Source organism: Manis javanica, chromosome 8 (genome assembly GCF_040802235.1).
Source record: "Manis javanica isolate MJ-LG chromosome 8, MJ_LKY, whole genome shotgun sequence".
In the NCBI taxonomy this organism is placed as follows: Eukaryota; Metazoa; Chordata; class Mammalia; order Pholidota; family Manidae; genus Manis; species Manis javanica.
In genome coordinates, this window is record NC_133163.1 from 31,607,907 (window position 1) to 31,621,478 (window position 13,572).

Consider the following 13,572-nt stretch of genomic DNA (forward strand, 5'->3'; position numbering starts at 1 on the left):
AATGACTAAATCACTGGCCATTGGTTCAACCTCCTTTCCACTCCTTAATGGGACTGAAAGTTCCAACTGTGACCTAAGGTGTTCCAAAAGTCACCTCATTCACCTAACAAGACACCTTTATGGCTCTCCACACTTAGGAAATTCCAAGGATTTTAGGAGATCCAGGCCAGGAATAGGGACTCAACCAAATATACATTTCTTAGTATAAATCACAATGTTACAGGCAGGGAAGTTTCTGTAGGGCCACACTAGTGGAACGTGCTGGAAATCTGCACTTTAGGGTGTTCATGGGAAAGTGTCTTACTGGAGAGACTCTCATAAAAACTACCCAAGGTGTGTCCCAATGGGAAGTACTGAGTACTAGGTACAGGAGAAGCTGTGTGTTCAGTAGGTGTCTGGGGCCTTAAAAGTGGCCTTCAGTGCAGGAGTTAGGCAATGGAAAAGCCTAGCCTCAGAAGCCTGTGCTGGGGAAGCTGGACAATGCGGAGACTGCTTGTGCTACAGGAATTGGTGCCAGAGAAGTCACCTAGGAGCCTGCTGAGCAAGCATGCCAGAACCAAGAAGGAAAACCCCTTCTTCTCACAATTTCTCTCCAGTATCTTCTATTGACAAAGCACAACTTTGTGCCAGCTAGCAAAGGAAAAACATTTAAAGGGCCCAGATCTGTTTTTGCATAGTCAATGAAGAGTGAATTTGGAGCAATAAACTGGTCAGTGGAATACTAGCCTACTAGAATTACAAAAAAAATATACAGAAGAGTGAGAGACAAGGACATGTAAAAGGCTTGCTCTTTGGGCTAGCTCGCTAATTGGAGACATTTTTGGTCCTTTAGGTTAATGAGGTTTCTGGATGCACAAATTTTACACAAGAGGCACTACCAATATTCTCTTCCTTCATCTCTATTATAATAACTAATATATTTATTAACTACTATTGCCAAGCATATGCTAATCACTTTACATATATTAATTCATTTAATCCTAACAGGTAGGTATTTCTATTATCCCCACTTACAAACAAAAGTAATTTGCCCAGCCTCATATAGCCAGCAAATGGCAGAGCCACAATCTAAACCTACACAGTCTAGCTCAAAAATCTTAAGCACTAGGCTAACCTGCTTCTCTACAAAACTCATTTCCTTGTTTCATTTTTTTGTTTTTAGTACCTGTCTTCTTTCCTCGATGTGCTCTGTTAAATGCAAATAGTGTTAATAAAAAGAAAATATAAGGTACAGAAGTGAGGACAGAATTTTTTGGTTAATAGAAAATTGACCCCTGGATAAACACAGGATTTCTAATACATAGTTGATGTAATTCTCTAGTAATTAACCCCAAGATCCTTTCACATCCATATAACTGGGGCAGAAGAATTTCTAGACCAGACTGAATGTTAATATTCAAGGATCACAATTTCTAAATTCCATGATAGGTTTTAAGAAATACTTGTAACTGGGATTAAAGATGGTACCATGAGAGGTGAGACAGAAACCTCCTCCCAAAACCACATATATGAAAATATAGCAAATACATCAAATCCTGAAGAGCAACAGGAAAGAAGGCTGTGGCAGACTGCCTACACCTGGGGAAAACAGCAGACCTCAAGGAAGAGGCTAAAGTACCAAAGCCGTGATCTGGAGGCACACAACCCCTTCCTCCACCCCAGCTCATGGGAGAAAGAGAAATGGAGTGGGAGCGGGTGGAGGCCTAAGACTGCTGAACACCCAGCCCTGGAGATCTGCTTTGGGAACAGGAACCTATATTACATGGTGCTCTGGAGATTAGTGGGGATGGAAAGCTAAGGCAGGGGAATACTTGGAGAGACTGAGATTCCAGTCACTTGTGGAAAACACGTATCCACGGGAAAACATGTATCCACAACTGGCTGCTCTGGGACAAAAGAAAGGCAGGCAGTCTGAGAGACTTCTAACAGTGAGAGGGCTGCTAAAGGGGCAAGGATTGCATAAAGCTTGCTGCTCAGAACAAAGGACAGATGAACAAAATTGTCCGAGAGCACTCTGTCCAGCAGGTTGGGAACTTTCAGGTGCTCAATCCCCCTGGCTGGCTATGCACCTATGAGGCCCCCAACCATGATACGCAGCCTGCTGCACCTTCCTCCCAGCTGGCACCAGCTAGCAAACCAGCTAAACCCTGCCAATGGGTGGCCCTGCCTATGGAAGCTACAAGTGCAAAGCATAGAGTCTACTCCCTGTGCAATCAGCCCACTGGCCCTGGCAGTGGAGGCAGGCACTGCAGCCGGGAAGCAGGAAAGAGCTCTTTCCTCCAGACAGGCACTGGAGGCTCACCTGTGACCTCCGCCATCGCTCCAAGGACTGAGCAGCTCCAGAGAGTAGAGCTTCTGGGCACTAGATGGCACTACCTACAAATATGAAATGTCAAAGGAACCTGGTTCAAACAAAAATCCCCCAAACACCTGAAAGAGGGTGAGGTGAAACTGAACTCATTAATCATCCTGAAAAAGATATCAAAATAAAAATTATAAACATGATCATGGAGCTACAGAAAAATATCCAAGAACTCAGGGAGGAATTCAGAAATGAGATACAAATGCTGAAAAATACAGTATCTGAAATGAAACATACAATGGAGGTATTTAAAAGCAGATTAGATAAAGTAGAGGAGAAAGTAAATGACAGAAACTAGAGAACAGGAATACAAGCTGAGGCACAGAGAGAAAAAAGGATTTGTAGGAATGAAAGAATACTGAGAGAACTCTGTGACCAATCCAAAAGGAACAATATTTGCATTATAGGGGTACCAGAGGAAGAGTAGAGAGAAAAAGGGATAGAAAGTGTTTTTGAGGAGGTAATTGCTGAGAACTTCCCCAATCTGGGGAAGAAGATAGGCTCCCAGGCCATGGAGTTACACAGATCTCCCAACACAAAGGACCCAAGGAAGACAACACCAAGACATATGATAATTAAAATGGTAAAGATCAAGGATAAAGACAGACTTTTAAAAACATCCAGAGAGAGAAAAAAAATCACATACAAAGGAAAACCCATCAGGCTATCATCACACTTCTCAGCAGAAACGTTACAGGCCAGAGGGAGTGGTATGATATATTTAATGCAATGAAGCAGAAGGGCCTCAAACCAAGAATACTGTACCTAGCAAAATTATCATTTAAACTTCAAGGAGACATTAAACAATTTCCAGATAACCAAAAGCGGAGAGAATTTACCTCCCACAAACCATCTTTACAGTGTATTTTGGAGGGACTGCTATAGATGAAGTGTTTCTAAGGCTAAATAGCTATCACCAGAGGAAATAAAACCACAGTAAAAAAAAGTAGAATGATTAATTACTAAGCAGATGCAAAATCAAATCAATTACACCCAAAGTCAGTCAGGGGACAGACAAAGAGTACAGAATATGATACCTAATATATAAAGAATGGAGGAGGGAGAAAAAGGAGGGAATAAAAAAAGAACCTTTAGATTGTATTTGCAATAGTATACTAAGTGAGTTAAGTTAGATTGTTAGGTAGTAAGGAAGTTACTCTTGAACCTTTGGTAACCACAAATCTAAAACCTGCAATGGCAATAAGTACATATCTATCAATAATCACCCTAAATGTAAATGGTCTGAATGCACCAATCAAAAGACACAGAATCACTGAATGGATAAAAAAACAAGACCTGTCTATATGGTACCTAAAAGAGACTCACTTCAAACCCAAAGACATACACAGACTAAAAGTGAAAGGATGGAAAAAGATATTTCATGCAACTAATAGACAGAAAAAAGCAGGAGTTGCAGTACTTGTATCAGACAAAATAGACTTTAAAACAAAGAAAGTAACAAGAGATAAAGGACATTAAATAATGATAAAGGGGTCAGTTCAACAAGAGGATATAACCATTATAAATATCTACACTCCCAACATAGGAGCACCTACATGTGTGAAACAAATACCAAGAGAATTAAAGGGGGAAATAGAATGCAATGCATTCATTTTAAGACAGTTCAACACACCACTCACTCCAAAGGGCAGATCAACCAGACAGAAAATAAGTAAGGAGACAGAGGCACTGAACAACACATTAGAACAAATGGACATAACAGACATCTACAGAACACTCTACCCAAAAGCAACAGGATACACATTTTTCTCAAGTGCACATGAAACATTTTCAAGAATAGATCATATACTAGGCCACAAAAAGAGCCTTACTAAATTCAAAAAGATTGAAATTGTACCAACCAGCTTCTCAGACCACAAAGGTATGAAACTAGAAATAAATTACTCAAAGAAAACAAAGAAACCCACAAACACATGGAGGCTTAACAACATGCTCCTAAATAATCAATGGATCAGTGACCAGATAAAAACAGAGATCAAGCAATATATGGAGACAAATGACAACAATAACTCAACACTGCAAAATCTGTGGGATGCAGCAAAGGCCATGCTAAGAGGGAAGTATACTGCAGTACAGGCCTACCTCAGGAAAGAACAATCGCATATGAACAGTCTGAATTTACAATTAATGAAACTAGAAAAAGAAGAACAAGTGAGGCCCAAAATCAGTAGAAGGAGGGATATAATAAAGACTACAGCAGAAAAAAATAAAATCAAGAAGAATAAAACAAAAGAATCTATGAAAGTAGGAGCTGGTTCTATGAGAAAATAAACAAAATAGATAACCCCCTAGCCAGACTTATCAAGAAAAAAAGAGAGTCTACACACATAAACAGAATCAGAATGAGAAAGGAAAAAATCACTATGGACACCACAGAAATACAAAGAATTACTTCAGAATACTATGAAAAATTACATGCTAACAAACTGGATAACTTAGAAGAAATGGACAACTTTCTAGAAAAATATAACCTTGCAAGGCTGACCCAGGAAGAAACATAAAATTCAAACAGACCAATTATCGTCAACAAAATTGAAATGGTAATAAAAAACTACCTAAGAACAAAATCTCTACACTAGATGGCTCCACTGCTGAATTTTATCAAACATTTAGTGAAGACCTAATACCCATTCTCCTTAAAGCATTCCAAAAAGTAGAAGAGAAGGGAATACTTCCAAACTCATTCTTTGAAGCCAGCATCACTGTAATACAAAAACCAGACAGACACCACAAAAAAGAAAATGACATACCAATATCCCTGATGGACATAGATGCAAAAATACTCAACAAAGTATCAGCAAATTTAATTCAAAAATACATAAAAAAGATCATACATCATGATCAAGTAGGATGTAATCCAGGGATGCAAGGATGGTACAATATTCAAAAATCCATCAAGATCATACACCACATCAACAAAAAGAAGGACAAAATCACATGATTATCTCATAGATGTTGAAAAAGCATTCGACAAAATTCAACACCCATTCATGATAAAAACTCTCAACAACATGAGTACAGAGGGCAAGTACCTCAACATAATAAAGGCCATATATGACAAACCCACAGGCAACATCATACTTAACAGCGAGAAGCCGAAAGCTTTCTGTTAAGATTGGCAACAAGACAAGGATGCTCACTCTCCCCACTTTTATTCAACATAGTTCTGGAGGTCCTAGCCATGGCAATCAGACAACACAAAGATATAAAAGGCATCCAGATTGGTAAGGAAGAAGTTAAACTGTCACTGTTCACACATGACATGATATTGTACAAAGGAAACCCTAAAGAATCCACCTCAAAACTGCTAGAACTAATAACTGAATTCAGCAAAGTTGCAGGATACAAAATCAATACACAGAAATCTGTTGCATTCCTATATAGTAATGATGAACTAGCAGAAAGAGAAATAAGGAAAACAATTCCATTCACAACTGCACCAAAAAGAATAAAATACCTAGGAATAAACCTAACCAAGGAAGTGAAAGACCTATACTCTGAAAACTACAAGACACTCATGAGAGAAATTAGATACCAATAAATAGAAATACATCCTGTGCTCATGGATAGGAAATTAATATTGTCAAAATGGCCATCCTGCCTAAAGCAATCTACAGATTCAATGCAATCCCTATTAAAATACTGACAGCAAACTGGAACAAATATTTCTAAAATTCATGTAGAACCACAAAAGACCCCTAATAGCCAAATCCCAACTTCAGGCTCTACTACAAAGCCACAGTAATCAAAATAATTTGGTACTGGCAAAAGAACAGATCCATACATCAATGGAACAGAATAGAAAGCCTAGTTACAAACCCAAGCATATAGGGTCAATTAATATACTATAAAGGAGCCATGGATATACAATGGGGAAATGACAGTCTCTTCAACAACTGGCGTTGGCAAAACTGAACAGCTACATCTAAGAGAATGAAACTGGATTATTGTCTAATTCTATATGCAAAAGTAAACTCGAAATGGATCAAAGACCTGAATATAAGTCATGAAACCATAAAACTCTTAGAAGAAAACATAGGCAAAAATCTCTTGAATATAAACATGAGCAACTTTTTCCTGAATGCATCTCCTTGAGCAAGGTAAACAAAAGCAAAAATGAACAAATGGGATTACATCAAACTAAAAAGCTTCTGTACAGCAAAGAACACCATCAGTAGAACAAAAAGGTATCCTACAATATGGGAGAATATATTTGTAAATGACATATCTGACAAGGGGTTAACATCGAAAATATATAAGAACTCACACACCTCAACACCCAAAAAGCAAATAACCCTATTAAAAAATGGGCAGAGGATATGAACAGACACCTCTCCAAAGAAGAAATTCAGATGGCCAACAGGTACATGAAAAGATGCTCCACATTGCTAATTATCCAGGAAATGCAAATTAAAACCTCAATGAGATATCACCTCACACCAGTTAGGATGACCAACATCAAAAAGACTAGGAACAAAAAAGCTGGAGAGGATGCAGAGAAAGTGGAACCCTCCTACATTTCTGGTGGGAATGTAAATTAGTTCAACCACTGTGGAAAGCAATATGGAGGTTCCTCAAAAAACAAAAAATAGAAATACCATTTGACCCAGGAATTCCACTCCTAGGAATTTATCCAAAGAATACAAGTTCTCAGATTCAAAAAGACATATGCACCCCCTATGTTTACTGCAGCACTATTTACAATAGCCAAGAAATGGAAGCAACCTAAGTGTCCATCAGTAGATGAATGGATAAAAGAAGATTTGGTACATATACACAATGAGAAGAAAACAAATCCTATCATATGCAACAACATGGAGGGAGCTAGAGTGTATTGGGCTCAGTGAAATAAGCCAGGCGGAGAAAGACAAGTACCAAATAAATGATTTCCCTCATTTGTGGAGAATAACAATGAAGCAAAACTGAAGGAACAAAACAGCAGCAGACTCACAGACTCCAAGACAGAACTAGCAGTTACCAAAGGGGAGGGGTGAGGGAGGGAGGGGTGAGGGAGGATGGGTGGGAAGAGAGGGAGAAGGGGATTGAGGGGCATTATGATTGGTACACAGGGTGTGTGTGGGGTCATGGGAAAGACAGTGTAGCACAGAGAAGACAAGTAGTGACTCGGTGGCATCTTACTACACTGATGCACAGTGACTGCAATGGGGCAAGGGGGGGTACTCAATAATAAGGGTGAAAGAAAGAAAGAAATGCTTGTACTCACACAGTCCTGCTGCCTGTTACTTGAGATTTCAAACTGAGCGATAGAAGATCATAAACCTTGTTATCATTCAACGAAGTCTCACATCTACATTCTTCAATTAGAGGAGAGGTTAAGACTATTACATACAGAAGCATTTTGAATCCATTTTGGGTATTCTTCCCTCAAGAAGGATATCAATTCCTGAACAGCGCAATTTAGAACTGACTAAACTATGAAGATATTAAATGTGAAATTAATCTTGGATAGTTCAAAATAGGAACTGCTTCAGATTCCAATTTAATTTAAAGGGCATCTATGACACACTTAGCTCCTTCTTACAGGTTTCAATAGTATTTGGAGATTGCTTACTTCTGTAGTTTCAATTTTGCTACATGAAACACAAGACATGAGACGTACTGTGGAAGGTAAAATGTTAGTGATGTTACCATTAAAGATATTCCTAATTTGTGGAGTTTAAGGAATAAAATGCTAGTGGTGTTTAGATGGTCCTAATTTGGAGAGCTCAAGGTGCAACTTTAGATCCATGATATTTTCATTCCTTTTTTATACAATATTCATTTAGAAGGGAAATATCTAATGGTCAAGTGCTTCAGACTGGTTTCAAATCCTACCTCTAACAGTGTTTGTGACTTCATGCCTGAGTATGTTCTATTGTGAAGTGAAGTTTAACAGTGACTATCTTACAGTGTCATCCTAAGAATTAAATAAGATAATGCACATTAGTGCCTGGTACACAGAAGAACTAATGATTACTAGTATTATTATGCAGATAACTTTCAATGACTTATGCATATAATATCCTAGAGAAAATAAAACTTTTCAGTAAAATAATAGTAAATCAGATTATATCTAGATTTCACTTGATCCAAGTTTAGTTTTATCAAGCAAAGATGCTTATAAGACAATAGCCTTATAAAGCAATAATCTGAGGAGAGACAGTTACTGATTACTTTCCAGATAACGGATAAATTACAGAGAAGGCAAAGTTTAAAATGTTATAATTTAAAAATGAAATTCCAAACGAACATAAAATCTACTGCATTACCTTATGAGAATAAAAGGTTAATATACCAGACAACACAAACGTTCTTAAAATATGCAAGTCTGTCAAATCTATTTCAAAAAGAACCAACTACTGGGGGACAAAGCATACTGAAAAAATTTGTTCCACAGACACAAACTTTTGATTTGGTTTGGTAACTTAACGCTCCGGTTTCATTATGAATGAGTCAGTTATAATAATTAGCCACAAAACTTTAATACATGGAAAACAAAACAAAGCTTAAATTGAGAATAAGTGTAATAAAGAAAAGAAAATTAAATACTAAGAGAGATACTTAGTATTAGATAATGCAGGGAGACTAAAGGAAACGCCTAGGACCCTTCAAATGGCGCATTCACGGTGAACAGGAATGCAGACTCCAAGCAAGACCTTTCAGATTCCAAACAAACTGCTGAGAAGTTTCTGTGACTGTTTTGATGGTTGGGGGTGGGGAGAAGCATACGGGCAGTTGGGGGCAAGGGCAGGTGACAGACTCATTATTAACAATCTGTTCCAAAATAGTTTAAAAATTTTAACTTAGAACAGTTATAAGAATGAAAATCTTTAAAAGTTTTTGTAATCAGTACTGAGAATTATTCTCCATGTTTTCTTGTTACGTTCTAGAAACAGAGTTAAGCCCTGTGCTTACATTATTTCATTACATCTTCAAAACAATCCTATAAGGTCATTTAAGAGACTTGGATGTTAAGCTTGCCCAAGCAGTGACGGTGACTTCCAAGTGCACTGCCTGACTCGGACCATTATGCCCTTTGGGATCAGTGCACACTAAGCCCCTGAAGTTTGTCATTAAGGAGTAGCACGGCTTTCATCCTTCATTACAATCCAAACTGATCTGTGACAAGAAAAGTCATGAAACTGGAGAGAAAGCCTTCAAAAAACTTATAGCAATGTTATTATTACAATTACAGAAGTAATTGTATGTCTATTACATCTAATAACACTGCATTTGGGCTTGTATTTTATGTCTTTTTTCTACTTTTTTTTTCTTTTTAGCATTTCATTCTTCCAAATATATTAGTCTGCAATGGGATGGAAATTAAACAAAAACTAGTCATTTACCATATAATCTGAGGAGCACTGTCCTAGAGCCTTGGTGCAAACACACCTTGCTGTCTGTTACCAGCTCTGTAACAAAGAGGAAACATGCTCAGGTGAATAACAATCCTCAAATAATTCATCTGAAATCCCAATTTGGCTATCATTTATATCTTAACTTCATTCATCAATCAGAGCACCTGCTAAACTGGGTTTATTCTAGGTAATGAATAGTTATAGGCTCTCAATACTTATGTAGTATTTTCATTTAGAGTCAAAGAAAACTGCTCATTAACAACTAAATCTAAAAAACATGAGGAGTGCTAAACTTGTGTGTCCAACTCCTTAACCAGACAGGACCTCATTGTGTAAAGCATGTTTTGGCCACCTTGCAAGTTTAGTTTTTCCTCTTCCCATATGCTGAAGAAGAGAGCATCTATTATCACAGTTAGTTATATACACATTTAAGAATCAGAGATTTTTTCCCCCCTGTTTTAGAAATCCCTTAGGTATGAAGGTACAGTTACCAGACCAAAAGTCAAGAAAGAAATTACAAAAGCATCAAGAAAGTTGGTTTGGAGGCAAAGAATGTTGGCAAAAGTGATAGAGAAATCAATGTCACATAAACCACTTGATGATCAGTGGCAGGTAGACATCACTGCTACAGCCATTTCAGGCAACTTGATTTTAACTCATTTCTAAATGGTAATCCTGCCATAATGAATGGCTTTACTGAACATTTTTTCCTGCTCTGAGAAATTCTGAAGATAAAAGTATTGAAGACAAAGCAGTAGCTAGATTAAGAACATGAATAAAAGGCCTATTTTTTCATGTAAATGAAAGTGACCTGAAAAATAAATTAGACTTATTGGTCCTTTTATTTATAATAACTGCAGTCCCTAAGAAAAGCTAGACTTTCTTAAGAACAAAAGTTGTTTAGCCAACAATTAAAGATAGTTCAGGGAGAAAATAATGAAATTGAAAAAGTTCTAAGCATTTTACAGATGTAAAAAGTTTTATCAGTTTCTTGCTTGAATTAATTATAATTCTTGATAAATGTTACCTCAATATGTTTTAAAATACATAAACCAACTTAAACTTCATAAATGTCAGCCCTACCAATGTCAATTCAATTCTAATATAGTTATAAGAAAATACGGATCATGCCAGAGGAATAGCAGGCTCACAAAGTACTAGGCAAACGGAGCCCAAATGAGTAAAGCAGGCTTCACAGCCCGGAGGCTGTGACAATCTACCGCTACTCAGCTCTGGCCAACTGTTGCCTTGAGGGAATACAAACAAAATTAGTAACAATAATACAAATAAACATTCTGCTAATCTAAAAAAGTACATCTGTGCACTAGATTCGGTACACAGCTACCAATGGGCTACCTTGGCCACAATGGACAGAGTGGCCAACAACTGCTTTGAATCAGAAAAACCAAATTTAAAACACAGCTCTGATTCTAACACACTTCATGTGCTTGTCCAAGTTATATAATCTGTTTCGTCTGTTTTCTCATCTGTACCTCACTGAGTTTAATGAAGTTAGGTAATGTGGGTGCTCACAAGAATTCAGCTTAATGTCATAACTGAATGCTGAGGGGCACAGAGAAAAAAAGGAAATGGAAAAGGAGCAGCAACAATTCAAGTCTCCCTTCTATCCGGCTGTGGACTTCACTATTTCTAACACTCGCAATGTTTAGTTCCCCCTTCTTTCTCACCCACAGGCTATTTTCTTTTCTTTTCTTTTTTTTTATCGAGGTATCACTGATAGACAATCTTATGAAGGTTTCACATGAGCAACATTGTGGTTACTACACTCACCCTTATTATTGAGTCACCCCCCCATACCCCATTGCAGTCACTGTCCATCAGCGAAGTAAGATGCTAGAGTCACTACTTGTCTTCTCTGTACTATACTGCCTTCCCCGTGACCCCCCTACATTGTGTGTGCTAATCATAATGCCCCTCAGTCCCCTTCTCCCTCCCTCCCCACCCACCCTCACACACCCCTTCCCTTTGGTAACCGCTAGTCCCTTCTTGGAGTCTGTGAGTCTGCTGCTGTTTTGTTCCTAGAGTTCTGCTTTGTTGTTATACTCCACAAATGAGTGAAATCATTTGGTACTTGTATTTATCTACCTGGCTTATTTCACTGAGCATAATACCCTCTAGCTACATCCATGTTGTTGCAAATGGTAAGATTTGTTTCTTATGGCTGAATAATATTCCATTGTACATGTACCACATCTTTAGCCATTCATCTACTGATGGACACTTAGGTTGCTTCCATATCTTGACTATAGTAAATAATGCTACAATAAACACAGGAGTGCCTATGTTTTTTCACAGGCTATTTTCTTTATCAGGATTGCCTTCTTTTCCCTCAGGTTTCTTCAAAGCCTATCTCACACATCATCTCTGTATACCTTTCCTTTCTATATCAGGCCATTCTCTCCCTTTCATAGCACTTTCAAGACTGGCAATGAAACTGGGCCTATTTTACTGCAGAATCCCAAAGCGTCCTCATGAAATCCTATTCCCTCTGATGCAGTTTTTCTCCCAAAATCTCTTTAGAGAAGTTAGAGTGATTTCAACACATATATGCAAATAACATTGTCCATTTATATTTCTTGATAGCAATCTGGAATCTTGATTCCCTGGAACTTATTGTAATCAAAAAAACATCATGGTGCCTTTCCAGGAAAATGCAGAGCCCCAATTTTTTTGTATGCAATTTTAAGGAGCTCAGAGTATTCCCAAATCTTCAGTGGACTCACCTACCCCAAGTTAAGAACTCTACTCAGAATATGAGACTTGCTTCTATTATGAAACGTTACGCATTTTTTTAAAAAGATAGTCTTCCTTAATAAGACCGTTAGCTCTGTGATTAACTGGGGAAGTAGCTTCCCTTTACAACTGTCACTACTTCCTAGCAACCATCCTGACAGCTGACAGAAAATTGTGAATTACTTACCTCTGAGAAATTAACAGCCAAAGGAACGATTCCAGCCACGTAACATCCCACCAACATAGCCAGCGACAGCAGACTTATGGAGATGAAATCATCCATTCTGCCCTCCTTGATTCACCCACCACCGCCAGACTACAAATCTTAAATTGCTTCAATGCCTACTTAGGTTCGTAAACACGTGTGGTGATTCGAAGAGAACAAGTGGGCTTTTCCAGTTCTGCAGATGTGTTCACAAGACACCTTGCTCTTGAATGTACCTGAAAAGTCCCTTTTTGCTGATATTAGCACCAGAGAAAACTTTCAGCAGTCTTAGGCCCCAGCCCTTGGTTTTTCAGATGCCAGTCACTGGATTCCCGTGGTTTAACAGTTAGACGTAGGAAAGAGTCAATGGAGAAAATAATCGAATAAGCGATTTCTTCAATCGTTGGAATGAAAGTAGCACAATGAGCCCAACTCCTTCCACAGACAACGTTCCAGGTGGCAGCCGGAAAAGGCAGAAAACCCACGCGAACTTGTTTGTTCTCTCGGAGCTCCTATCTACCTGGGTCAGCCACGCTGGTGATACCCCCCCAAGGCTGGGACCAGCCCACTAGTCCCGGCAAACTGTCCTTCGAGCCTAGAATGGGGAAAGGAGTCCTGCAGGTGTCTAACGATGGGTCTTACGGATTCAGCAACGAAGCTGATATAAAGCTGTCTCTGCCCTATAACTGGTGCTGCCCATATTACTCCGCTCCGCTGGGCCTTGACCCGGAGCTACCGATAGTACAGCTGCCATGGCCGCCAAGTGGCACCTCTTCATAACATCCACTTCCGGATTGCCTCACTAGCCTCTCCTTTAGAAAGCTACTTCCGGGTCACAACCGACCTGTGGCCCGGGATGCTTATACTACCGC

At 38.6% G+C, this 13,572-nt stretch overlaps 1 protein-coding gene across 4 annotated transcripts in view; it reads right to left on the reverse strand.

Annotated features, from left to right (window-relative positions):
• Nucleotides 1-13,491, reverse strand: part of SLC39A9 (solute carrier family 39 member 9) — a 70,158-nt gene extending 56,667 nt beyond the window's left edge. For 3 of the 4 annotated variants that reach the window (XR_012133774.1, XM_037001314.2, XM_037001271.2), the window contains exon 1: nt 12,683-13,491. Coding sequence is in view for 2 of the 4 variants with exons in the window: in XM_037001271.2 (XP_036857166.2) it covers nt 12,683-12,778 (96 nt within the window). In the remaining 2 variants the exon portion in view is untranslated. Of the gene's footprint in view, nt 1-9,729; nt 9,796-12,682 lie in introns of all 4 variants that reach the window. The other variant, XM_073242217.1, reaches the window with a different exon arrangement.
• Between the last annotated feature and the right edge of the window lie 81 nt (nt 13,492-13,572).